General features: G+C 49.6%; 1 protein-coding gene across 1 annotated transcript in view; it reads right to left on the minus strand.

The window, feature by feature from the left end:
- The window catches only part of TMEM273 (transmembrane protein 273), a 125,969-nt gene extending 100,277 nt beyond the window's left edge, over window positions 1-25,692 (minus strand). Inside the window, exon 1 of the mRNA XM_087824234.1 lies at window positions 25,557-25,692. Within this exon, the coding sequence (XP_087680360.1) occupies window positions 25,557-25,692 (136 nt within the window). The remainder of the gene's footprint in view (window positions 1-25,556) is intronic.
- Window positions 25,693-27,503: the final 1,811 nt, after the last annotated feature.

Raw genomic sequence — 27,503 nt, forward strand, 5'->3', positions numbered from 1 at the left:
TTCTTAGCAAATGTGAACTCTGATGGTACAAAAAAAAAAAATGCACCTACTAAGAAGGGCTCCTGGTGGCTAACTGGGCTTAACATTTGTTTTCTTTTTTATTGAATTTATTGGGGTAACATTGGTTAATAAAAGTAACAGGAGAAAGTATGACTTTGAGTGGGGGCACACAGAGCAATATACAGATCTTGTAACATAGAAACCCGCATCTGAAACCTATATGTTCATATTAACCATTGTCACCCCAATAAATTTAATTTAAAAAACAATTATAATAAAAAACGTGTATAGGTTTCAGGGGTACAATTCTGTACCACATCATCTGTGTACTGTATTGTGTGTTCACCACCCCAAGTCAAGTCTCCTCCATCACCACTTACCCCTCCTGTGCCCTCGCCTACCTCCCCACCCCCTTTCCATCTGGTCATCACCATGCTATTGTCTGTCTATGGGGTCTTTTGTTTGTTTGTTTGTTTGTTTTTGCTTATTCTCTTCACTTTCTTCACTCAGTCTTCTTACCCACCCCCTGACAGCTGTCAGTCTGTCCTCTGTATCCTCTGTATCTATGAGTCTGCTTCTATTTTGTTTATTAGTTTATTTTGTTCATTAGATTCCACATATAACTGAAATCATGTGGTATTTGTCTTTCTCTAACTGGCTTATTTCACTTAGCGTAAAACCCTCCAGGTCCCTCCATGTTGTCACAAAGGGTAAGATTTTCTTCTTTTTTATGAGCAAGTAGTATTCCATGGTGTAAATGTCCCACAGCTTTTTTATCTGCTCCTGTACTGATGGGCACTTGGGCTGCTTCCAAATCTTGGCTATTGTAAGTAATGCTGCAATGAACATAGGGGTGCATATATTCTTCCAAATTAGTGTTTCGGGGTTCTTAGGATATATTCATAGAAGTGGAACTGCTGGTCATAAGGGAGTTCCATTTTTAATATTTTGAGGTAACTCCATACTGTTTTCCACAGTGGCTGCACCAACCTGCATGCCCACCAACAGGGCATGAGAGTTCCCTTTTCTCCACATTCTTGCCAACACTTGTTTGTTGATTTTTTGATGATAGCTATTCTGAAAGATGTAACACTTTCATTTTAAAAAACAGAGCCTAACAGCCATTTCTACACAAGGGCTTCTCACACAAACTGTACTTTACAGACAAGCGTGTGCTAAACTGCTTGCCTCTGCACTGAACTGCTTGTCCACACTATTTCTGCCATCTGAGCCAGCCCTTATAAAGGAGCTCCTGGAATCCTATTTCAACCAATAGGAACTGAGGCTTTCCCCATCCAATCAGTGCTGCAGAGCTCCAGCCAATTAGAGCCTTTTGGACCAATCAAACTTCAAGGATTTGGAGTCCTAATCTGCATGAGGACAAACCAATCAGAAACCAGGGGTGAAGACTCCTGTCCATATAAGCCAGCTCCCTGGTGGCTCCAGGAGCACATTCCCTTTCCACCAAAGGCTAAAGATTGCATCAGCAGAGCAGAGCAGCCCAGCCCAGCCCAGCCCAAAGCAGACAGGCATGGAGCAGGGCAGAGCTATCTAGCAGAGAGGGGCCTGGCCCCAGGGCTACCTCACAGCCATGTGGTTTTCACAGCTGTGCTGTATCACAATGGAGCTGCTGACACTGAATTAAGTTTCCTTCTTCACTGCACCTTAAATTGGGGATTCCTGTTGGCACTGAATTGGTGCCAAAGACCATTGGTTGACAAGCAGCTGCAGGAAAGTAACACACAGCTCACTTGTGTTTCTAACTGTTCAGCATGAGTTGCTATTTGCAGGAGAATCTGTGATCTCATCCTTCAGGCCCATAAGCTTGTGTCAGGTCCTGCTCTGCCCTTGGCTGGAAAGAAAATCCCGAGGTTGCATCTGCCTCCTGGGTGTGGAGCCCTGGGCCAGAGCAAGATGAGAAATGGGCCTATTTATAAACGAATAGGGCACAGGGTCGGCAGAGGGCCTTGCCAAGGTCAGAGATCCAGTCCCTTGGGGCAGAAGGCATTGCGGAGAAGAGCCAAGCTCTGCGAGAAAGGAGGGTGCAGGAGTTTTCGGACCCTTGAGGCCATGGTCCAGTTCTGAACAGCCTGACGCAGGAATGTTCAGCTGGCTTCCAAGTCATCTGGCAGTGAGGGTGAGGGCGGGTCTGGCTGGGTGGGAGCAGATTCCTTCCCACTGCCTCACTGCCACTCCCAGAAAGGAAGCGTGAGTGTCCAGGGCGGGTGCCTCACATGCAGCCTGCTTCCTGTCTGGGAGCAGTTGTGCCCTCCAACTGCCTGCCGCCTTGAGGGGTGCTGTCACAGAGTGTGGGCCTCTGTAGTCCTTTTTTCACAATAAAAACCACTCTCTGGGCAGGGTCAGGTTGGAGAGACTTACTGGGTGGTATCTCAGCCCAGGCGGTCCCATGGGATGTAGGAAGCAGTGTAGCCCCGCCAGGCATGTGGGTGGACAGAGCCTGCTGATCAGTGGCTTAATTGGACCAAGGTCCAGTCTCAGCCTGCCTGATGCTGAGCACAGCTGTCCAGAGGAAGTCACAGTACCCAGGCTGCCTTCCCAGGCCCCTCCCACAGGCCTGTGCCTGGGAGATGCCTGCTGTCCTGCACCAGGGGTCCCGGGAGCTAGCGGAAGGCTGTCCTCGATGACAGGAGCAGCCTCTGGCCCAGCCTGCCTCCCTCGCACTGGTGCCCGTAGCACAGCATCTTTAAGCCCTTCTCCCTGTGGGAGTCAAGTTCTGACTGAGTAGCTGTAGCAGGAAGAATGGGGAGCATTTCACCTGCTCAGGTTCAGAAGGCAAGAGCGTCAGTAAGCCTTGAGTCCCAGCTTCATCCGCTTTTCTTTGTGTGACTCTGGACAAGTCTGTCAGCCTCCCCAAGCCTCGCTGCTCCCTCTGTAAGTGGGGATAACACAGCCTGCTTCCCCAAGCTCTGGGGGGTTAGATGAGATGGTTTGTGCGATGAAGTCCCATTCCCAACCGTAGAACTGGGTTCATTCCCCGGGGTGTTGGGCATCTTCCTCTCTGTTTCACCTTCCTCCCTGAAGAAGTCTGCTGGAGCTGCAGGGCCCAGGCCACCCCAGCTGTGCTCCTGGCCACAGAACGCTCCACACAGCACCATGCGCTCAGGGCTAGCCTCTGTCTGCTGGGGGCGCTCATGGGGACATCCATGCAGCCCATGTGGGGCACAGGGCACAGTACCTGCAGCCCACAGGCCCTCCCCCACCTTCCTCTTCTGACTCTGGGCTCTGGCCCAGCTGGTCATGACCAGGGGACCCAGATTCCAAACCTGAAAGCAAGTCTGTGAGTTTGTCACTCACTTGCTAAGCCCTGCCTCCCTTGCATAAGTCTGGCTGTGACTTTCTTAGGATGTAGCTCATCATGAAGTAGATGCATATAGTAGTGTTGGAAAGGAACTGCCACCTCCACTAGGAGCCATGGGCCACCTCTCCGCCCATGCTGCTTGTGTGGCCTTGGACAAGTTGGTTTTTCCTTTGAGTTTCTTCATCTTTAAAATGGGTATAATTATATCTAAGTCTCAGGGTAACTGTAGGCTGATTGTTAATTACCTGGCCTGGCCCCTGCTATATAGGTGCTCAGTTAACGTCAGGCCCCTCCCCTTCTTCTTGCCCTGAGCCCAGCCTTGCATGAGCACAGCAGTGTGGCTTAGGTCCCGACACAGAAGCAAGCTGGCTCAGGGAGCGCCCAAGACCAGGAGAAAGTGTGAGGGCTCTGCCAGTCCCAGCACGGGCTTCCTGGAGAAATCTCACCCCAAAGGGGGACGGAAGAGGGCATCGAATGCCACACGGTCTGTCCAGGGTCTAAGGAAGGTATTGTCACTCCTCTGCCCAGAAAGTGTCATTCCACTGAGGCAAGGCTGAACTTAACCCCCCTCCGGGTGCCCCCAGCACAGCACACACAACCCACCCATCTGCCTGGCTCCAGCGCATCCTGGGGTGAGGTCTGCAGTAGCCTCTGCCACATCCACTTGGTTGTCTGGATCTGCTACTGGACTTCTGGCTGCTTTTCTCTGAGGCCCCCCTGCTGCTTTGGGTCAGGCGGTCACTGTACCTGCCGCTTGTTTTATAGCCTCCTAGAGGCCTCTCCCCTTTGCTCCTGCCCCTCCCGACTCTCCTGCACCAGGCTCTCGGCCTCCTCGACAGGGGGCTCAGAGAACATCTCGTGAAGGCAGAGCGGGGCAGTTGTGTGGAGCTGGACCCTGCCGCTCCGTCTACAGCCCCAGAAGGGCACCAAGAATGTGTAAGTTTGGAGCCTGGATTTTTCTTACAACCTTGAGAAACAGGCACCATGCCCTCACATTCAGACCCCCGTGGTGGAGGGAAGAGCTCCACCATCCATTTGGGTGCCCATCCCAGCACTCACTTCCTCAAGCCCCAGGATCCACGCCTCACAAGTCCTGCACCAGAGCACACACACATGCACGCACACACACTCTAAGAGGTACCTCCATCTCAACAGCAGGTAGAGGACGGTTGAAGGGAGGGGCCCTGCCCTCCCGGCGTCCCTTGGGGACAAGACCCTCCGCCTTTGTGAATGACGTTCAGCAGTGCTTCCCACATGCACATATAGGTGTCATCACCTTCAGCTTAATCTCCATTGGCTCCCCAGAGGCTCTGGGAAATGCTCCTCCCAAACCATCCACAGGCAGGGGCAACGTCTGTGGGAGGCCCTGCGCTGACTTTGAGGATACTGCCGGGGCTGTGGCCAGCCAGGCAAGATGTGGGCACAGTGCTGCAGCTCAGCACTGGCCAGGAGATGCTGGCCCTTTCCCTTCAGCAACCCCCTGGGTGCTGGCTGTGGAAGAAGCATGTCAGCCTTGGCTGGGGAAGTGCACTGGGCCATTCCTGGGGACCATGAGATGCCCACATCCCGCCAGCCTCCAGGAAGGGAATGCCCAGCCCTCCCAGAGCTGCTGCTCAGAGCTGGCCTGGTCCTCACAGGGCGGCCCAAGTCCCAGCACCAGCACCACCTGGGACTCAGCTAGAGGGGCATGTTCTCCACCCCTACTTCATCCCCAGGTCTGTGTTTAAACAAGCCCCATCCCCATGTCTTCAGTGCTCCCCAAGGTTGAGAGCTCCCCCCACACCACGCAGCAGGTCGCCACAGACATCGTCTGTGTTGCACCTGAACTTCTTCTCTCCTGTGGGCACCAGGGCTCCATAGAGCTGCTGCCTGGGAGCAGAAATGCAGGCAGCAGACCTCCTGGGGTCAAGAGGCCTCCCTCTGACCTCTCACATCACGACACGACAAAGGCCTGCCGGAAAGGAGTAGAGACAGGATTAGAACTCAGACCTGGTTACAAGTGTGGAGAGACGTAAGTCAATGTGAGCTGAGAATAAGCTGGGGGGTCACAAGGGCCAGCACTGCAGCCCACAGGAGGCAATGGGGTGAGTCAGCCGGCCAGGTCCTTAGGGGCACCTCACTCGGCTCCATGTCCACCCACAGCCTCTTCTCCTGTGTTAATCAGGTTCTCAAAGCGGTGGGCAGGGCAAAGTCACGGTGAAGAACCTCACTTAAGTCTCTCAGCAGCTCTGGTCACACAAGAAGGCCAGGTGCCCAGGAGGGTGCTGTTGGGGGGCGTCCCACACACTTCAGAAAGGAGGCCTCTTGGGCAGACTTGGTCAGGGGCCTCCTGGGAAAGGAGAAAAGCCCACAGCAGTCAGGACCAAATGAGGGGAGGTGCCTGGATCTAGGTGGTGTTGGTGACACCTGAGGCATCTGATGGGATAAGCAGTAGGAATCCCTGGGAGGAGTGGGGGTGCTCATGCCTGCCACACAGGGAGTGATGCTAAAGCTCAGAGCCCCACAGGGTGGGGAGACTGCAGCTGGGTGGGTCGGTGGCCAGGCATGCTCCACTCTGCTGTAGGGACAGATTTAAAGTTGAGGTCCAGGGACCTGTCCCTAAGGGTGACTGGACTTGGGAAGGACAGACAGGAGAGAGCTAGAGTCATCCGACAAAAAGTCCATTAAAACAAAAAATTTTGAAGATGACTCCCATGTATATAAAACGATGTTCAGACAACTTAAATATGCTTAGGCCAAGTGCCTAAGTGAGAGTCCCTATACCACTATGAAGCCATGCAACCCTGGGCAGAGGGTGGCACTTCTCTAAGCCCCAGCTTCCTGGTTGTAGTGGGCTGAACACTGTCCCCAAAAAAGATATGTCAGCATCCTAACCCCAAATCTGTGAATGGCACCTGGTTTGGATTCAGTTAGGAATCTAAAGCTGAGGACATCATTCTAATTATCCAGCTGGGCCCTAAGCCAGGGACAGTGCCTGTCTAAAGGCACTCAGAGGTGACAAGTCCATGTGAAGACAGAGCAGAAGCTGAAGTGATGTGGCCACAGGCCAAGATGCACCTGGAGCCACAAAGCTGTGAGAGGCAAGGAAGCTCATCCGGCAGAGCCTTCGGTGGCAACAGCAGCTCAGTGCGCCACCACCTCGGTCTCAGACTCGCAGTTGGACTGTAAGAGGACAGGCTGCTGCTGCTTGAAGCCTTCGGTTGGTGGCAGGCGCAGGAAACGAGTGCGGTGGCCTCTAAAACAGGTCAATACTATCTACCTTTCAGGGTTATAAGTTCCAAAGGATTGGTGGAGACGTGCTCATGAAAGAAATTGTGCAGAGATCCAGCAGTGGGCTCGTGTGCATTTATACGAGGCCTGTGAGCAGCCGCGAGAGGCAGTGTGGGGACAATCTTTCATGGCGAGGCCGCGGTCAACTACACTATCCAGCCGTGAAATCAGAGCTCCAGAGTCTTACACTGTAAATGTGTATGAATCTAATTTTGTTTTCAGAAGTTATGTCCCAAAAGGAAAACAGAGCGTTATCAATATGATAACGTGTTATCTATTTTCTTCCTTGTCATTTTCTATATTTTCCAAGTTTTTCTCGATGACTATTACTTTCACTATCAAAAAATCAAAAAGGTGTTCTCAAATTTTCTTTCCATGAATATCACATAACTGTGCAAGAGTCACTGGAGACCCACTTTCTTTCTCCTGTGATCTCAAGAGATCCTGACAGCAGCCCCGCAGGCAGCTCTGCCGTTAGCCCATTCTGCAGGCGGGAAAACCAGGCACCAGGAGGTGGCAGCCCGGTCACAGAGCCAGTGTGGCTGAGCCTGAGAGGCACGTGGCCTGGCTGCTCCTGGTCTGCTCGGGAGGCCACACACCCCTAACCCATACACACAGCCACCGCTTGGTCAGGGCCCCTCTCCTGCCCTCACGGGGCTCTGCTGTGTCCTTCAAGTTAGAATGATGGATCCAACTCTCAAGTGCCCTCCAGGCAGAGATAAATAACCAAGAGCAAGATCCTGGGATTCCGGCTTCCTATTTTTAAATGAAATGAAGGGTAAATCATTTCTGCTAACTGTTTTTACCTGGCTGCAGGAAATGATGCATCGCCATCTTTTAAAAGAAAATTAAGCCTTTAATTCCGTGGCACGTGTAATAAAATGGCACTTCAGCTCTCTGCCCTGAATATATAGCCCATCGTGTCCTAATTTACTATTTCGACGCTGCCTGAAATGTTCTGAAGTTATTAATGTGGCAATATATTCAAGCACAAAACCCAGCCTTCCAACGCTGGGAAGCACTCAATTAACACAATGGATGGCCGGATGGGAGCCAAAGAGGTAACAGCAAGAGGCACGCACGTGCCACACACCACTGCAGGGTGCAGGGCTCACCCTGCCGAGGAGCCTGCCGTGAGCTAGAGCCTCAGTGTCTTCCTCCGGAAGGCGGAGATTACGGCAGTTCCCAAGCGCAAGGATCCTGATTCTACCCTGAGGCCTCAACCTCTGGCTGTACCGCTATCTCCTCCTCTGCCAGGAATGCCCAAATACCACCCTCTCCGTTCTCACTCTCTCACGGCCCACAGGCGAGCTGCAGGTGCTTTTACATGCAGACCAATGCTTAGCATGTGCACACATGCACACGGGAGGAAGGTCATTTCAAAACTGGGAGCTGGCCCATCCTGCTATATTCAGAAGAGCAGCCTTTATGACCAGGGGACTGGCCCAATGATCTGTGCGAAGATGCACTGGGGCAGTTTCAACGTAAGATAAAGGGGCTGGGCCTGGAGGTTTCTAGGCCCGTGTTCACCATCTTATGAAGCTCTCTCCTCTTCTGCCAGCCCGTGACTCCGACCACTGTGGCCACATGTGACTATCAGCTGCCCTCACAAGGCCTCCCTACCGACTAGCAATTAGAGCAGACACTGCGTGTGTGCATCTGGACAGGACCATTTGAAAGCCTGCCTTCCTGTTCTGCAAAAACTTCCAAATAGGCTCAGTGATACAGCAGGGGTCACTGTGTCTCCAAGGTGGCCTTGGGACAAGTGGCCCTGGACGGCCACTGCATTCAACCATACAGGCTGTGAGCTGCATGAGTCCCAGGGCTGCAGCCGGTGTGGACGACACTCCTGGAGTTTTCAGGTGAGGCATGCAGCAGCCCCGGGCCCCCAACCAGCTCCATCGGGTGAGCCTGCTGAACCCCCTCCCTCTTCCCTGCCCAGCCCTGCTATGCCCCTCTGCCCGCAGTCGGCTTCCTCCTTCAGAACTTTTAGGCCAATGAGCCAGAGAACAATGCAGATGATCATCACTAGGTGAGACTGGAAGATGGAGCACAGGCGGGGACTGTGGCGACTTTGGCTCCCCAAAGACACAGCTCCACTGCTGACTGTGTGCCCTTGAGTTCACCATTTCACTGAGCCTCAGGGCCCAGCAGAGCTGCTCAGGACATCCTAGCCGGGCTGACCTGGACACAGGCACGGCAGGCCTGACAGGGAGGCTCTGCACAACCAATCCCCCCAGCGCGAGGACCTTCCCGCCCAGGGGCCTGCACCCCCATCACCTTCCTGCATTCGCCATAGTGGTGAGAGAAGTCACCATGATTCCTTCTCACACGACGGCCCTGCAGCTCAAAGAGAGCCAGTGGCTGCCCAAGTTTCCAAGCTGCTGGTCGTGAGACGGCGACTGACCCTGACCCTACGAGTGGCCACAGCTCCCAGCTCAGGGAGGCAGCGGTGTTCCAAGGCCATGGGCAAAGGAGCCAGAGACTTTGATCTTGAGGACTCAGTGCGCTGCCCTGCTTGGGTCCCTCCAGCCCTACCCTGCTCCCCCCTGTCTTCCAGTTGGCTCTGTGGGGTCTGTCCCTGTGCCTAAAATTGTAGTGTGGAGAAGAAGGAGGAGACTCCTGAAAACAGAATGTGTACCCCTAACTAAGCCTGGCTGTGAAGTCGCAGCCTGACGCTGAGTCGGAAAAGCCGGGACTGCACCGCTGACAGCCGGATATATTTAGCTACGTGCGAGACCTAAGATGTTATCGGAAGCAGAGCCACAGGGCTGGGAGCAGGAGGAGGTGGCAGAAGAGCCCTGATGAAAGCTCCAGGCAGCGCCCCTTTCCAAGCACATCTGGGAGGCTTCGGGATTCGCCAAGTGCTCCTGCCTGGAAGTGGAGGCTGAGCCCACAAGCTCCACCTGCGCAGGAGGAGTTGCAGGGGGGCGGGGAGAGGGGCGCTGGCCAAGGTCAGGAAGCCAGGCTTCGCTCCCACATCCTGCTGCTTGCAGGGGAGGGAGGCCCTGTCCAGTGCTTGGTGCTGAGACGGGGACCTGGGCTGTGCAGCAGGAGGAACTCCATCGCAGACAGTGATGCTCCCACCTCACGGGGTGTGTGACAATATCAAAACGTAACGTAACAGTCTGCAGCAGCTCCAACGTGGTGCCTTTCTCGCCCCTTGCCTCCATCCTCATGATCCCACAAGGTTGGACTTAGTTGATCCATCCCCACCCTACAGATAAAGAAACTGAACACAGAACTCGGAGAAAGTGAGACTAAGGGCTCAGCCGGGGTTTCGGCAAGGTTGGTGCCGCAGACACGTCAATACTTCCCGTCTCTGGGTTTGCTCCTGTCATCTGGTCCAAGAAAATCTGGGTTGGGGGCGGGGTTGGTGCTCATTTCCCAGAAGCAACCTCACCTCCGCTCTTTGAAGTGTCACAGATTTGGCTGGAGGGCTCCAGTCAGCAGCACCACACAGGCTGCTGAAAGCTCTCTTAGCACCTGATTTTAAAAGAGCCTGTTTTCCTGAGCAGTTACCCTCCTGCATTTCATGACTCACCCCAAAGCCAGGAAGGAGCGCTGGGAGGCTGGCCCCCAGGTGCTCACCCCGAGACCCGCTGACCGGCCGGGTGTGCACCGCGTTGGCACAGCTGGGACAGAGGCGGCCAGGGCTGCGGGCAACGGCAGGGCTCACCGTCGGGTCCGCCGTCCTTTCCAGCCCACAGGCTCTGCTCTGGGCCGCGTCAGCCGTGAAGGCTGTGACCGGCTGCCGGGGGGCTGGGAATGAAGCAAAGGCAAGGAGGAAGAAGCCTGACCTGAAGGTGTCCTGCTGGCGGTCATTTCTCCTGTTTCCCAAAACAAGTCGGCCCGGGACATTAAAGGAAACAGAGACTCGAGAGATAACATCTAGCCAAAATCTTGCAGCCAGGAGCTTAGCAGAGAAGGGATGCAAACCATGGCTCTGCACAGAATGTCCCCTGCATTACACTCCCAGGCCTTGCGGTGGCCCTGGGCTGCCTTTTAAGGCTGATGCTCCAGGGCATGTCCCCTCTGGTCCCGCCTGTTAACAGGAAGGCTGCCCCACCCTGGGTGTGACTGGGAAGAATCCTGCCCACTCCATTTGCCCTGTACTTGTGTCACCCCACGTGGCACCCTACGCCTGGTCTCAGTCATGACCAGCATGTGACCGTGTACCCGAAGCCCATTTCCACAGTTCACAGCAGCAACGAGCCACAGAGAAGAAGTAACCAGGCGGCGAGGAGTGGTCAGCCAGGCCGCCCCCTCACTGCCGGTGGCAGGAGGAAACCGCTGGGCAGATGTCTCCAGACGGAACTTGATAATGTGCCCCTCTAGCCAGCAAGTCCACACTTGCAAACAGCCTGAGGCCACAGGTCTAAATAAAAATGTCTTACCCGTAAACACCATTGCAGTAACACTTTCTAAGGCGCCCAATACGTCGACATTGCAGAATATGGAAGAGTAAGCCATGAAAAATAATGTTTTAGAAGAATTTATAACAACATGGAAATGTTTTTGTTGTGATATTTAATGACAAAGCAAGGGTATAAAATTGTCCAGATGGTATGACCGCAACTACGTTAATTAAAAGATGAGCGAATGCTTGGACGGCACATGGGTCTAAGGGTAGAAGGTCGGGGTATTTTTGGTTTTTTTAACAGACTTTATTTTTTAGAGCAGTGTTAGGTTCACAGCATAGTGGAGCCGAGGATTTCACATAGACCCCCCCCCCCCCCCCCCGACACACCGCACAAGCACAGTCTGCTCCTTTATCAACATCCCTGGGGGGGGTTCCTACTTTCTTCCCCCACCCTCACAAAATGTCAAATTGTCTGTAATGAGAAAAATACTTTTTATTAGGAAGGAAGGAAAGAAAGAAGAGAAGAGAGTGAGGAAGGGAAGGAGAGAGGGCGGGAGGAACAAGAGGAGGAAAGGCAGGACACGTGTCCGTCTGAGGGAGGCAGGCGGGCTCTGGCTCTGCTGTTTCCCCGCTTTCTGTTTCCCAGCTGCTGCCTGTGGCCTCCTTTCCCGTCGTAAGGAGGGGAGACCAACCCTCCCAAAAACACCAAATTCAAGCTGGCCTCCCAGGGGAGCCTCCTGAGCTCCCTCTCCCGCCCCCTGTGCCTTAGGCAAGCGTTCCTTTTGGTTCTGTGCCGGGGTCCGGCCTGCGCCCTTGCGCCCTTGCACACTGCCTCCCAGGCCGGTGGAGAACACGCCCTGCAAGCTGACCTCCCGCCAGCAGGGGGCAGGGTGCCCAGCTCCGGTGGAGGCCAGGCCTGTGTGGCATCTCAGGGTCCCCAGTACCCAGAACCAGGGGGGGCACAGATATATTGAATGAGTGAGTAGATGAGTTTGAGGCTCATTTTCAGACTCTTTGCAACTTTAAGTTGGAAAATCGGTTCTTCTGGTGAGTGATGGAGGTTCATATATCACATCACCCCACAGGAAGAGCTGTGAATATCTAGCCTGTTTCAGCCTCTAAAAGATTCTTCTAAGTGTCAGTCCCACCCAACCATGGGTTTGCCATCCACACACCACACGCCTGGGCCAGGCTCCTTCCCCCAGGGGCCTCGATGTCCCCAAGTATAGAATGAGGGGGTGGGATGAACCCCCAGGGCCCTTCCATGGGGCTGGACTGTGACCCCATTAAAGATGACTGGAGTGGAATATATAGTGAACTCTCAATATGGAAAGCACTTCCAAAATATGGGACATTTTAGAAAACACATTTTATTTTTTAAGTTGTACATAATAACACCTACAAAGAATTCAGGGTACGGTCCTTAGAAAATTAGCTCCCCAGACAGTAGAAATCAGCTCCTGTTCTCTTTCTGAAAAGATAATACCAACTCTGACCCTCACACTGTCCTGTGCCGCACACAGAGCCAGACACACACATACACTCACACACTCATGCATGCATGCCACACTCTCACACTCACACATGGCTGTACACATGCCTGTCACCTCCGCCACCTAAATGGCTGTATTGGAAATGCACATGGAAAATTTTTAGGAATGGGACCACCTAGTGAAACTTACAAAGATGAACCCTGGGTGTGAATTAGAAGCAAATGATGCTGTGGAAAGGGGGCAACAAGCTCTCTGTTGGTGTTTCAAATAGATGGAAGGCTGGCTATTTTTGTCTTTCTGCGGAGGAAGGCATTGAGGGGTAACAGTGCTGACTTTTTGCCCAGCTCACGTGCTAAAGAAACAAGGCATCCTGGCTCTGTCCTCTGTTGCTTAAAGTGGTGGCTGGACCCAGACAGGCAGGGCCTACGCACTTTCAAGGACAACAGATAACATATCACTCTCGGAATCTGAGCTGCTTCTCACTGAGTACCAGTCTCCACTGAGGTATGGAACTAAGGGTTGAATATTCATTGTTTTACTTAATCTACACAAAAACTGCCGAGCCAATATTATTACGTGCACTGCATAGACAAGACCACTGAGGGACAGGTGGGTGAACGTCACTCCCACACCCTGAGACCAAGCTGGACTTTGAGCCATGCCAGCTCTTTCCCCCTGCTGCCTCACAACATCCACCCCCCTTTAAAACACTTCTTCCGACATTTTATTTTTTAATTTTATTTTTCAATTGCAGGTTACATTCAATATTATTTCATATTAGTTTCAGTTGTACAGCATAGCTGTTAGAAAATCATATACTTTACACAGTGATCCCCCTGATGTTTGAAGTACCCACCTGGCACCACACACACTTATTACGATATAATTGGCCATATTCCCTGTGCTGTGCTTTACATCTGTGACTATTTTGTAACTACCAATTAGTACTTCCTAATTCATTCACCTTTTTCCCCCAGCCCTCCAACCCTCTTCCCCTCTGACAACCATCAGTCTGTTCTCTGTATCTATGAGCCTATTTCTCGTTTGTTTGTTCATTTATTTTGTTCTTTAGATTCCAAATATAAGTAAAATCATATAGTATTTGTCTTTCCCTGACTTCTTTCACTTAGCATAATGCCCTCTAGGTCCAGCCATGCTGTCATAGATGGTAACATCTTATTCTTTGTTATGGCTGAGTAATATTCCATTGTACATATGCATCACCACTTCTTTATTCTTGGTCTACCGATGGCACTTGGGCTGCTTCTATATCTTGGTTATTGTAAATAACAGTGCAATAAACACCGGGGTGCATGTATTCTTTTGAATTAGTGTTTCTGGTTTCTTTGGATATAGAACCAGAAGTGGAATTGCTGGGCCATAAGGCAGCTCCATTTTCAGTTATTGAGGAAACTCCACACTGTTTTCCACAGTGGCTGCACCAGTCTGCACTCCCACCAGCAGCGGATGAGGGCTCCCTTTCCCCACACCCTCCCCAGCACTTGTTGTCTGTTGATGGAGCCATTCTGACAGGTGTGAGGTGACACCTCATTGAGGTTTTAATTCGCATCTCTGATGATTAGTGATGCTGAGCATCTTTTCATATGTCTATTGACCATCTGTGTGTCCTCTTTGGAGAAGTGCCTATTCAGGTCCTCGCCCACTTTTTAATTGGATTGTTTGTTTTGGGGTGTTGAGTTGTCTGAGTTCTTTATAAATTTTAGATATTAACCCCTTATTAGATGTATCCTTAGAGAATATGTTCTCCCATACAGTGGGCTCCCTTTTCATTTTCTTGATGGTTTATTTTGCTGTGCAGAAGCCTTTTATTTTGATGTGGTCCCATTTGTTTATTTTTTCTTTTGTTTCCCTTGACCAAGGAGATATGTCAGAAAAATATGTTTGCTAAGAGAAATGTCTAAGGTTTTACTGCCTATGTTTTCTTCTAGGAGTTTTATGGTTTCAAGTCTTACATTTAAGTCTTTAGTCCATTTTGAGTTTATTCTTGTGTGTGGTTTAAGAGGTGGTCTACTTTCTTTTTTTTTTTCATTTATCTGTCCAATTTTTCCAAACACCATTTATTGAATAGACTGTCTTTACCCCATCGTATGCTATTGCCTCCTTTGTCAAATATTAATTGACCATAAAGGTGTGGGTTTACTTCTGGGCTCTCTATTCTGTTTCATTGATCTATATGCCTGTTTTTATGCCAGTGCCATGCTGTTTTGTTTACTATGGCCTTGTACTATGGTTTGATATCAGGTAGCGTGATTCCTCCCACTTACTTCTTTTTTCTCAAGATTACTGTGGCTATTAGAAGTCTCTTGTGGTGGCTTCGCATAAATTTTTGGATAATATGTTCTAGTTTTATGAAAAATGCCATTATTATTTTAATAGGAATTACACTGAATGGATAGATTTTTAGGAGGTAGCATGGACATTTTAACAAAGTTAATTCTTCATATTTGTGAGCACAGTACACGCTCTCATCTATTTGTATCTTCTTCAATTTCATTCTTTAATGTACTATAATGTTCTGAGTTTAGGTCTTTTACATCCATGTTTAAATTTATTCCTAGGTATTTTTTTTGATACAATTGTAAATGGCATTGTTTTCTTAGTTTCTCTTTCTGATAGTTCATTATTGGTGTGTAAAAGTGCAACCAATTTTTGAACAGTTATTTTATATCCTGCTAATTTACTGAATTAATTTATCAGTTCTAATAGTGTTTTGGTGGATTCTTTCAGGTTCTCTATATACAGTTTCATGTCATCTGCAAATAATGACAGTTTTACTTCCTCCTTTTCAATTTGTATGTCTTTTATTTCTTCTTGTCTGATTGCTATGGCTAGGACTTCCAGCACTATGTTGAATTAGAGTGGAGAAAGCAGACTTCCCTGTCTTGTTCCTGATATAAGGAAAATGCTTTTAGGTTTCCCCCACTGAGTATGATGTTGGCTGTGGGTTTGTCATATGCGGTCTTTATTGTGCTGAGGTATGTTTTCTGTATTCCCCCTTTGCTGAGAGTTTTTATCATAAATGGACACTGGATTTTGTCAATTTTTTTCTCTCTGAATCTATTGATATGATCATATTGTGCCATATTAACTGATTTGTGCTTATTGAACCAACCTTGCCTCCCAAGAATAAATCCCACTTGATCATGGTGTATGAGTTTCTTAAGGTATTGCTGAATTTGGTTTGGTAATATTTTGTTGAAGATTTTTGCATTTATGTTTATCAAGGATAATGGCCTATATTTTTTTTACTTTTAGTGTCTCTATCTGGTTATGGAATCAGGATAACGTTGGCCTCGTAAAATGAGCTTGGGAGTTTTCCCTCCTCTTGAATTTTTTGGAATAGTTTGAGAAGAATAGGTATTAATTCTTCTAATTTTGGTAAAATTCACCTGTGAAACCATCTGGCTTATTGGGAGTTTTTGATTACTGAACTGATTTTGTTGGTTGTAACTGATCTGTTTATACTTTCTGTTTCTTCTTGGTTCAGTCTTGGAAGATTGTATGTTTCTAGGAATTCGTACATTTCTTCCAGATTGTCCAATTTGTTGGCCTACAATTGTTTGTGGTATTTTCTTTTAATCTTTTGAATTTCTATAGTGTCAGTTGTTACTTCTCTTCTTTCATTTCTGATTTTATTTATTTGGATCCTCTCTCTTTTTTTCTTGATGAGTTTGGTTAAAGGTTTATCGATCTTGTTTATCTTTTCAGAGAACCAGCTCTTGGTTTCATTAATCTTTTGTACTTTTTTAGATTCTATTTTATTTCTCTTCTGATCTTTATTATTTCCTTCCTTCTACTCACTTTGGTTTTACTTATTTTGCTTTTCTGGTTCCTTTAGGTGTAAGGTTGGGTTGTTTATTTGATATTTTCTTGTTTCTTGAGGTAGGCCTGTACTGCTATGAATTTCCTTCCTAAGATTGCTTTTGCTGTGCTCACAATCCTCCTTTGTTTGGAGGGTTGGGAGGGGTTTGGAAGGGTGGCCAATGTTCATTTGGGGAGTGGAAAGTGTTCCCGAGGTCACGGCTCTGCCTGGACACCTTGCTCCTCTTTAAGCCCAGCTGCTCTGGATGCTTTCTCTTCACTCTGGGCTGACCTGGCATTTCGGTAACAATCTCTTTTAAAATAGTCCCTGAAGGGTGTGGCCTGGGTCTGGTGGCTTGATCTTGCTCCAAATTAAAACTATGATCTTGGGCAGTCCTGTTTTCTGATGACAAGTTCTCACTAATGCCCTGGGTGGTGAGAGCATATTTACGTCTGACTTGCCTAATTTGGCTGCCTTTGTTTCCCCACCTCCAGTGTAATTTAAAATCCTAGACCCAAGCTGTTAAGGCTGTTTGTTTAACGGCGAGAATTGTCTTTAGATGGGGATTGTTCATGTGTTCATTGGCCAAAAATTCTCTAAGTTATGTGAAAGGCAGATCCACGTGGCATATGTTTCGTTCCTTCCATCTTCGGTTTCCCTCATCATTTGCAGTGAAGTTGGAATCGCGGATAAGAGCCTCCTGAATACCGAGGCTCCGGGCCCTGTCTTTACACCCCTATACCCTCTGAAGAACAAGCTCATGCTGGGTGGGGGTGGGGGCCCTGGACCTAGCCCTGCCCTTGCCCACTGTCTGACTCCGGAAAAGTTGCGCTGTCCCTCTGGACCTTGGTTTGCCGCCTGTGAATGGTGAGAATGCTCTGTTAAGAGCAGAGGTTACAGGAGAAGCCCCTGCTCGGCTTGTAAACACAGAGCTTTCTGGGCCACCCCCAGTGTCTGAAGGGGTAGAGCCTGAGAATATGCATTTCTAACAAGTCCCAAGTTGCTGGTGCAGTTGGTCAGGGGCCAGGTTTGGAGAACCTCTGCTAAGAGTGAACTGGCCATGATGAGAGGTGTTATCATGAGGCAGGGTAGGGCCTACACCCAAGGGAAGCTGTTTCCCTTGGCACCATCCCTCACACTTTAGGACAGTGTTGCCTAACTCCAGACAAGAATCATCTGGGTGCTTGTTTAAAAACAATGCAAAACAGGTTCTTGAGCACCAACCCAGACAGCAAATTAGAAGCTCCAAGGGAGAAGCCTGCGAATCTGTACTGAAGCAAGCCTCCAGACCAGTCTTACCACCAGAGATGGTCGGGAACCACTGCAGCTTAACCACTAGTTCCAAGTCGCAAAAACTGTAGGTGAAAGCAAATGTCCACATCTCCTCCAAGAAGAACATGGATGATAAGTGGCATTACCTTTTCTGCAAGGGGAAGGTATGTATCCTCCAGCCTCATCATGACAACTTCATGTGGCCTGGGAGCCAGGCTTTGGGGATTTCTGGTGGCATCAGAGCAACTGTCAGAGCAAGAAGGAGGACCCATAGTGAACCTCAGTGTGGTGCTCGTCACCAGCACCAGGAGGAGCCTGTCTGAAGCAGGTGCTCAGCCACTCTTACACCGGCTGCTGTGTCCCATCTCTAGCCCCAAAGTTTCCCTGCACCAGGGAAACAACAGCACAGCTTGAAGCAGTGTCTCCCAGCCTGACTGCACATCAGATTTACGTGGGAAGCTCAGTAACCCTCCCCTATGTATGGCTGAGCATCACCCAGACGAATTAAATCAGAGACATAAGGGGTGGGCACAGCATTGCAATGTTTAATGCTCAATGGTGGTCACAGTGCACAGCTGGCCCTGCGTTAAAGGGAAGAGGTGGCACAGCTGGCAACCCTTTGTCATCTGCATGCCCATCCAAAAACGTAGTTACAAACCTCATGGCATGTTCAGTACGAAGACTTTCATCTAAAATGAAACCTAGCCTAGCCAGGGTGGCTCAGCGGTTGAGCATCGACCTAGAATTCAGGAGATTGAGGTTCAATTCCCAGTTGGGGCACATGCCGGGGGTTGCAGACTCAACCCCCAGCAGGGGGCGTGCAGGAGGCAGCCGAGCAATGACTCTCACCATTGATATTTCTCTCTCTCTCCCTCTCCCTTCCTCTCTCTGAAATCAATAAAATAATAAAATAAATAAATAAATAAATAAATAAATAAATAAATAAATAAATAAATAAATAAATAAATAATAAAATAAAATGAAACCTCATTGAATGATGTTTGGACACTTCTTTAAAAACTGATATTTTGTAAAGATCCTCAACAGTATTAATTATGAGGGGAACAGAAATCAAAACTACATGAGATATTATATCCATTAAAATGACCACTGTTTTTTTTAAGAAATAATAAAAAAAAAAGGTTTGGTTGGGACGTGGGGATATTGTAAGCCTTAAGCACTGTTAGTAGGAATGTAAATTGGTGCGGGCACTGTGGGAAACAGTATGGCAGTTCCTCAAAAGTTAAACACAGAGCTACCATATGACCTAGCAATTCCACTTCTGCATAAGTACCCGAAAGAATTGGAAGCAGGGTGGAAGCAGGATCTTGAACAGATGTTTGTACACCCATGTTCACAGCAGCACCACGCATGATAGCCAAAAGGCGGAAGCAACCCACACGTCCATCGGTGGATGAACAGATACACAAAATGCTGCATGTACATGAAATGGAATATTATGCAGCCTCGAAAAGGAAAGAAATTCTGACACATGATACAACATGGATAAACTCTGAGGATACTATGTTAAGTGCAATAAGCTGGTCACAAAGAGACAAATACTGCATGATCCCACTAGCCAATTTCATAGAGAGAGAGAGCAGGATGGTGGTGGCAGGGGGTGCGGGCGGTGGATGGGGAGTCGCCGTCTAATGGCAGAGTTTCGGTGTGGGAAGCTGAAAAGGCTCTGAAGATGGATGGTGGTGATGGCTGCCCGACAATAGGAATGTACTTACTGCCACGGAGTTGTACACTTAAAAATAGTTAAGACTCTACATTTTATGCAGAATGTACTTCACCACAATTTTTTTAAAATTACAATGTGAATAAAAACTGGTATTTTGTGGAAAAGGACAGGCCTGTCCGTGACAAAGCAGACTTTGTCTCAGCACATGCAGGAGTGAGGGTTGGAGCTGAGACAAGCATGGCGCACATGTGTCAGCTTTCAAAACACCTCCCACGAAGGCACCGGAGAGGGCCCAGGGGACATTCCACTCGCTTTCAAAACAGAAATAAGCTGCTAGGGAAACTGTAACTGAAGAAAGTTGGTCACAGAAGTGCATGTGCAGTGCCGAGTGCACATCCAGGCCGCGTCTCATCCGCGGAGCCCCTCGCGGCTCCATTCGCTCACCTGCCCTCGCTGTGCGAACAGCCGCGGGCCGGGGCAGGAGAAGCGCCCCGAGCGCAGCAGCTCGGCCTTGGGGAGCCCCGGGCCCCGCAGGTCCTGTGAGGGAGAAGCCGCCCAGTGTGACGAAGAAGGGGGCAGGCAGGGCGGGAGAGGCAGACAGAGGGGAAGCCCTGGAACTATTCCGGTGTTGGGGCCGTCGGAGGGGGCAAAGGGAGAGGGCTCCCCGCGGGGTCTTGTCTGACCGGGTGGCCTCCAGGAGGCCTGAGGCTGGGTGGTCCCCATGCAGCCCCAGCCCTGGCACACAGTAGGGACCCAGGAACCCTGGCTTGTGACGTGTCTCAGCGGGGCTAATGTAATGAGAAGAACAAAAGAACCACCCACCTGGGTCTGGGGATGAGTTTACAAAGCAGAGCAAGCTGCCCGTGCCCCTCGCCCCTCGCCCCTCGCCCCTCGCCCCTCGCCCCTCGCCCCTCGCCCCTCGCCCCTCGCCCCTCGCCCCTCGCCCCTCGCCCCTCGCCCCTCGCCCCTCGCCTCGGGGGCCCGGAGGAGCCAGCGGCCCCGTGCACGCCGGCTGCCGGGAGACCTGGCTCCTCGTGCCAGGCGTTTGCGGGCTCAGCCCCTCTGCACGCCCATCTCCTTTCTAAGCCAGCGATGGATTGTCTTCATTTTATTCAGACTGAACAGCGACACTAAACTGGGTCCAATTTTTGATCAGCGCCATTTCTCAGGCTTGCTCAGGGAAGACAGAACCCATTAAACTCCCCCTGCTCCCCGTGAGAGGCCCTGAGCTCCGATGGCATCAAGATGGGAGCTCTTGAGGGTAAAGGCTCATTTTATGTGGATCAGTGACTGGCTTATTGTAGGTGCTTAATAAATATTCAATCATAACAATCTTAATTACTGGATTACATCATGTCTGTCTTAGGCTAGGATATAAATAAATAATGCCATCATAATAATGGGGCGCTAATGGAGAGCTGCTCAGTGTGAGCTCCCACTGCTGTGCAGGCGGTTTTAATAAATTTGGGTGGATTTCATATTTCATGAAGACATATCTGTTCACAGCAGGTAAGTGTTTCTAAAGATAAGCCTTATTTAGTATTAATGCCAGCAGAACACCTCCTGGTTTATGCCCTCTTCGAGGCTTCTTTCAGCTCAGCGTGGCACCCGCTTCTCCAAGTGTTTGCTGGTGACAAGGAGGGTGGAGGGTCTGAGGGTTCAGCGTTGCACCCCCAGCTGGCTTTAGGGGAGACACTGAGACAGGGTAGCTTTGTTGTGACCAGCTATCCCTCCATAACACAGTCTAACCCACCCCCTGCTTAGAATGGAATTGCAATATGAAGTCTTTAGTCCTGGCAGCTTATGTGAACAGTGAGATTAGCTGGCGGCTGGCAGAAGGCTGTGCCCTGTCTGAAGCAATGGCCTTAGCCCCAGCTCCTACCCCCATGTACGGATGCCACCCAGTGGTATCCCACTTTCCATTAAAAAGTCAGAAATGCTGCTGTTGCCACAAAATCTCATGACTTTTTAAGCGCCGTTAACCAATCCAAATTATTTTAGAACAAAGCCCTCCTGCAGCCTTCTGGGCCACATCTGGAGTCCGTGGTCTGGCGCTGAGAGCCAGGGGTGTGTAAGCAAAGGCATGTGCTGGCCCTTCCATGAAGCCAGGCAAGACCAGAAAGGCCCTAGTCCAATTCTGGGGCGCCTCGGGTCAGTCTGGCACCAGCTCTGCTATCTGCTGGACTCGTCCTGTGACTCCTCTGAGTCCCAAGGCCCTGCTCCCTCTGCTGGAAAGTGGATGGTGACGAGGTTGCTGAGCCCTCCTCAAAGGGCTTCACTAGAATGAAAACCCCTGAGGTGGTGAAGAGCCCTCTGCAGACAGGACAGCACCCTTCATGCCGCTGGAACAGCGACTCGCAGATGCCCAGGGAGCTGGGTGAAAGACTCAGCTCCCTGAATCCTGGCCCCCTGAAGCCTCTGGAAAGCTCTGGAAGCAGAGCCAACCTTAAAGAGTTGGGACTTGGATGCCAGATAGAAAACCTAGAGAGAAGGTGACTTATAAAGCTTCCCATCTGAGAATGTGCTCTCTTCCAACCTCAAAGGCACCTGAGCCTGTCGCAGTCTCACTGTGGGTGTCTGTGTCCCACTCTGGGCTCTAAAACTGGACAAGGGTGTGAGACTGAATCTCCCCTAGCGGAGCTGATATTCAGGGAGGTGTCTGGGGATCCCATTTCCCAACCGGAAGCCAGAGCTCTGATGGGATTGTGGTTGGCAGTTAGACCGTGAGCAGAGCAAGCACCATGGGCCAGGTACAGAAGGTCACCAGGTGGAAAGCCTAGCAAGAGGCACTTCACCCCAGGACCTTTCTTCCTGCAGCATTTCGCTGGTCATTTGGTCTAGACCCCCTGACCTTTCCTCCCTAGAGATAACATTGCTGTGTTTCAGCTCCAGGCCCAGAACAGCACCAAACCAGACAAGCGATGCCACAGCTGATCTCAGGACCAGCTGCATTGACTAATGAACCCCTGGTGCTGACCAATCAGTGGAGACCAGCACCCTGGAAAGTTCATGAATATTCTATTAAGGTCCTCCCCTAGGACCTCCCCTAAACTCTCCACTGTTAAAAGCCCTTAGGATGGAGGACCCAGAGAGCTCTCCCTCCTAGGCACACCCCCTCACCCTTCCCCTCCCCTCCCTCTCTCCCCTCAGGTGCAGTTTTCCTGGCCTCTCTCTTTCTCCCAAGCTCCAAGGGCCCTTCTTTTGCCTCTGTAACTGGTTTCCTGAGCCCATTTCTTCTACCACTCACTTCTACCTCTGACTTTCTAAATAAACCTTCTCTTATAGGTTGAGTCTTGGCTCTGAATTCTTTCCTAACCAGAACTCAAGTACTGAAGTTGCTGAACCCAGGTCCAGCCTGACTCCACAGTTCAAACTCCTAGTGCCAGTCTTCCCACCACCAACAGGATTAAAGGCACATAAGTTGGGCAGCCCATCGTGGTGGTGAACACCACCTTCCTCCTGGGGCCCTGGGTGACTGAGGTTCTGCAGCAAAGACAGTGCCTATAAAGGGGACGTGGGATGTGCAAAGGTCCACGGAGCAGCTTCTGCCCCTGACACAGTCCCCATGTCATAGCCACTGGCCGCTGGGGAGTGACCCTAGCCCTTGGGAGAAAGTAGACATCTCTGGGTTTTCTGGAGAGACTCCTGTCCACTGGTGTATTTTTAGCCCCACCATCCTTAGTTCATACCAAGGTGTTAATGTCACCAGTTAAATCAAGCCGCGCACCTTTGCCGAGCTCCAGGGGGCAAGAGGCAAGGGAATGGGAGGTGTCTCACTGACGCTCAGGGCTCAGGTTTCTCTGCAACTTGGTCCAACTGTAACCTCTTGTCAGAGCAAGACAGCCTTTCTTCACCCTGCCACGGATCATCTCAACGAAAATGTTCTATCGCTTTCCCAACCAGGCAAAATCGGTACACACACACAAGCTACTAGCAAAACAGTATCTGCTAGGTTTAGGCATCTTTTTACCTAATGTTTGGTGATATATTTAAGACATTTTTTTCCTAACAAAACTGCATTTTTACTTTTTTGTCTTTCCGTGAATGTACACATTGTCACATCAATATATAAACTCCATTTTTACTTGGTTACTTAACAATCTATTGCAGATATTTTCTTCTATTTTAATTTTTTAATTGTTAAGCATAGCCTCAGTCGATCAACCTCTGAAATTAGATGTTGTTTCTGATATTTTGTGTACCTGCCAATATTTGTAGAGATGCTGGCCTCTTTGAAGCCACTTTATATCAAATAACGCTAAGTAAGCTTACCAGACAGACTGGAGTCTATGGGACAGGCCAGCCAGGCCCAAGTGCCACCTCTTCTGCCACGAGGCCCAAAGGACAGGCTCAGGTCTCGCCCTGGCTCCTCAGCAGGCTCTCCAACCTCCTTTGGCTCTCTCCTTCCCTGGAGCCCCCACCTCCCCTCAGCTCACTCTGATCCTCCTTTTCTCTCTTTCATGCTCCAAGGAGTTTTCCGGTTTTTTAAATTATGGGACTGTCCGTAAAAAAGTTCAGAAGACAGTGTAACAAATGCCCAACTTTAAAAATCTTATTTGGTATACTCCAACCCTTTTCCCCATACCCTGCTTTACTTAGAACTAAGTCCCAGATATATTATTTCGTTCAGAAGTGGCAGTGTAGGTCTTTCTAAATAACAAAGCTTCTTTTCTCAGCATCCTATTATCACACCCAAGACATGAGCAGCGACTCCTGACTATCGTCAAAAACTTGGCAGCGTTCAAGTTTCCCAAGTTGTCTTTCAAATATTTGGTTTGTTGGAATCAAGATGCAAAGAGAGTCTATAAATGACATCTGATTGATGTTCATCTTTAGTGGCTTTAAATCAGTTCCTCCTGCCTCGGTTTCAGGGGCTTACTTGTTAAAGAAATGGGTCGCTTGTCCTGCAGCTTCCCCCCAGCTGCGGATCGCTTCCTCGTGGAGTCATTTTCAGGGCCCTCTCTTGTTACTCTGTAACCTGGTAGTGAGATCCAGAGTCAGAAGCTCATTCTGATTTAGGTTTTTTTTGGCAAGAGTATTTCCTGGGCGATGGATATTTCCACAGGAGGCCCCTGGGTGATCGCCGCCTTCATCCACTGTCAGGGGTCTGAAAAATGGTAATATTCTAGATTTCCCCTTCCTTTTTTATCATCTCTCACTTGGCTCCTTGGCAGTGTTGGTACAGGAGGGTCAGCTGAGGCCCTGGGCCCTGCTCCGCTCTGCAGAGACGCTGCTCCCGCAACCTCCCGCTCGGGGGCTCTCAGCTGCGGGCCTTTCAGCATCCTACGGCCCTGGGGCTCCAGCGCGCCCCGGCCCCATTCTTGCTGATGCCCCCCATTCTTGCTGATGCCCCCCATTCTTATTGATGCTCCCCATTCTTGCTGATGCTCCCCATTCTTACTGATGCCCCCCATTCTTGCTGATGCCCCCCATTCTTGCTGATGCCCGCATGCCCATCACTCTGCGGGAAGCTCCTCGAGTTGGTCCCTTAGCTCCGTGGTTTCACTGCGGTTCTTCTTAGCCGCCTGCCTTTGGCGTGACAAGGGGGTCTAAACTCTTCTTATACATTTGCTGCTCCAGGTCAGGAAATGCTTATTCTTTGTCATGAGAAATTGTATTTAAAGACAAAATTTGGGTGCAATGGAGGTTCGTTGCTATTGCGCTGGTTATTGTTTCAAGACCTTTTCAGTAGGAAATACTTTTCTTAAGATAAAGTATATCTTATACTTGTTTTTTACAGTTGATCTTTTTATATTTGATTTTATAGAATCTCTTCAGCTTTAAATGACACTAAAGTATAAGTACATTGATATTCAAATATACAAGTAACAGGTTCTATTTACCTTTTTAATTTTATATTTGCATCTCTTTAACACTAAAAAGCCTTGCTTTCTAGTGAGATTAATATACTTACTAATTTGCTGGATCTACATCTATATCTGCTTCTGAGAACAGCTGGAGCTTTCACTTTATAGGTAATTTTGTGTTAGGGCAGATGCTCCTTATAGATGGTGAGTCAAATTAATAAATTTTAAAGTCGTTTGAAATAACCCCCATCTGTGAAATTATGCCATCTATATATTAAGTTTATTTGTTTCATTTTGCGCTTAATTTTTAGGGACTTTTTAAATTTTTCTGTTTAATGTAGTTCTTTAATTCTGTAAGATGCCTACATGGCTGCACATCAAATCCACCTTACCAGGTAGGCAAACCTGCTCCCATCCCCACACTGTGCTCCCCTGTCCCTGGAGGTAACTGCTTCTGTTTTTCAGCTTATTGCTCTCCTATTTTCCTTCAATATAAGCAGATACACACAAGTGCACACCCACCACCTGCAAGGGTGGAGAAGGGCCCCGTCCCTGCCCGCAGCGGCGCGGTCCCCTCTGCTCGCACCTCCTCGCCCAGACCCCCGTGGCAGCCGCTGCGGACCGGCTGCTGCCCTCCGGGCTGTACAGCCAAGGCCATCGTTACAGCAAATAGCTTCGTTGGCACCGTGAAGAAAGCTCCGTCTAGGGAGACAGGGAGACCTGGCTTGGAGAGCAACTCTGCCGCCAGTTACGTAATTCTGGGCAAGAGATTTCACCTCTTTGACCTTGTTCTGCACCTGGAAGTGGAGACAGGAATGGCTCCCAGGGCGGCTGCGAGAATGAAAACCTCCTGTGCGAAAGGCAGCTACCCGGCGTCTAGACGGTGCTGGGAAAATGGTAGCTGCCACCACTTTTATTTCATTAGCAGAGAGTGTCATTCTCAAGGGCCAATATTTTACACATAATGGTAGAAGCAAATAGGAACATCAGCGCCAGTGATCTAGGAAAAACAAGTTCCTGCTTAATATCTAAACTCCGAGCAGTTGGCAGTGGAGAAGCTGAGCCACCTCACCACGAGCTGTCCAACAGAAATACAGTGAGAGCCACTGTCATTTAAAATCTGCCAGTAGCCACATTAAAAAAAGTAAAAAGAAACGTGAAAACAATCTTAGTGGTATCTTTTATTAAAGCCAAAATACCCAAAGTAGTATCATGTCAACAAAGATTCAATGCAATATTCAATGCAGAGTATTATGAGGAGGTATTTTACGTTCTTTATTTCCCGCACTGTCTTCAAAACCCAGGGTGTGTTTTCCATGTACAGCACAGTCCCATCCAACCAGCCAGGTTCCAAGTGCTCACTGTCCACATCTGCTTGGTGCTTGGTGGTGGCAGAGGAGAACACGGAGGCTTAGGGGTGGGCACGCTATGGCCCATGAGCCAAATTCGTCCTTCCCACTGTTTTCGTAGAGCCTCCTGGGCTAAGAATGGTTTTCACATATTTAAATAGTTGGGGAAAAAACAAAATAAGACTATTTTGTGTTATGTGAAAATTATGAAATTCAAATGTATCCATAAATAAAGTTTTATTGGAACAAAGCCACGCCATTGGTTATAGATCGTCTCTGGCCACTTTGCACAGCCAAGCTGAGATGCTGTGAAACAGAGTACTTGCCTGCAAAGCTGAAAACCTGACTCCCCAGCCTTTTACAGAAACATGTGTTGACCTTGCCCAGAGAGCAGAGCTGCCTGCCAGCTCCTCCTGACTCTAGGTTTCTAGATCTCCCCCTATTTTAGAGCTGACTTAAGTAGATGCTGGGCGTGCTGGTGCTCAACCTCCCAGGGGGCTACCTCGATTTTGTTAGCATTTGGCAGTGTTTTAATAAACTGGATTTACTTCATTTCATAGCACAGGCTCTGTTTCTTTCATTTAAATTAAACTTCTAAGCAAAGAATCCTGATAGGAGACCCCCTGGTCTCTGTGACCCTCAGTTGACTGTGACAGCCACCTCCTGGTGCCAAGCTGGTCAGACTGGGAGAGCAGCAGCCTAGGAAAGGCCTCAGTGATTTAGGCTGGTGGGCTGTTCTCTATCATGAGCTGCAAACAGGGATCCCCCTCCGCCTAAATCCAGCCCCTCTGAGCTCAGCACTGGATGCACACTGTCCTGCAGCAAAGGGACCAAACCTACCTGCAGAGGGAATCCGATTGCTCAGGCCCCTCAGCAGGTGGCCCAGTGGATCCTGGGCTTCAGAAGCACCCCTTGAAACGATGCCCCATCCTGCCACCAGCCCTGAGGACACTGTTCCAACACTGAGGTGCAGCGTCCCCTCGTTCCCATAACAAATCAGTAGCTAAGGAGGTACCCTGGCCTGACTCTGGTCTCTCACCAGAGGGAGGCAGAGAGAACAGGTGGGAGAAAGTGTTCCCTGCACTTGGGCTAGGAGAGTGGTTAGCTGGGGGAGGGGAGC

Source organism: Miniopterus natalensis, chromosome 14, assembly GCF_054644295.1.
Source record: "Miniopterus natalensis isolate mMinNat1 chromosome 14, mMinNat1.hap1, whole genome shotgun sequence".
NCBI classification, from domain to species: Eukaryota; Metazoa; Chordata; class Mammalia; order Chiroptera; family Miniopteridae; genus Miniopterus; species Miniopterus natalensis.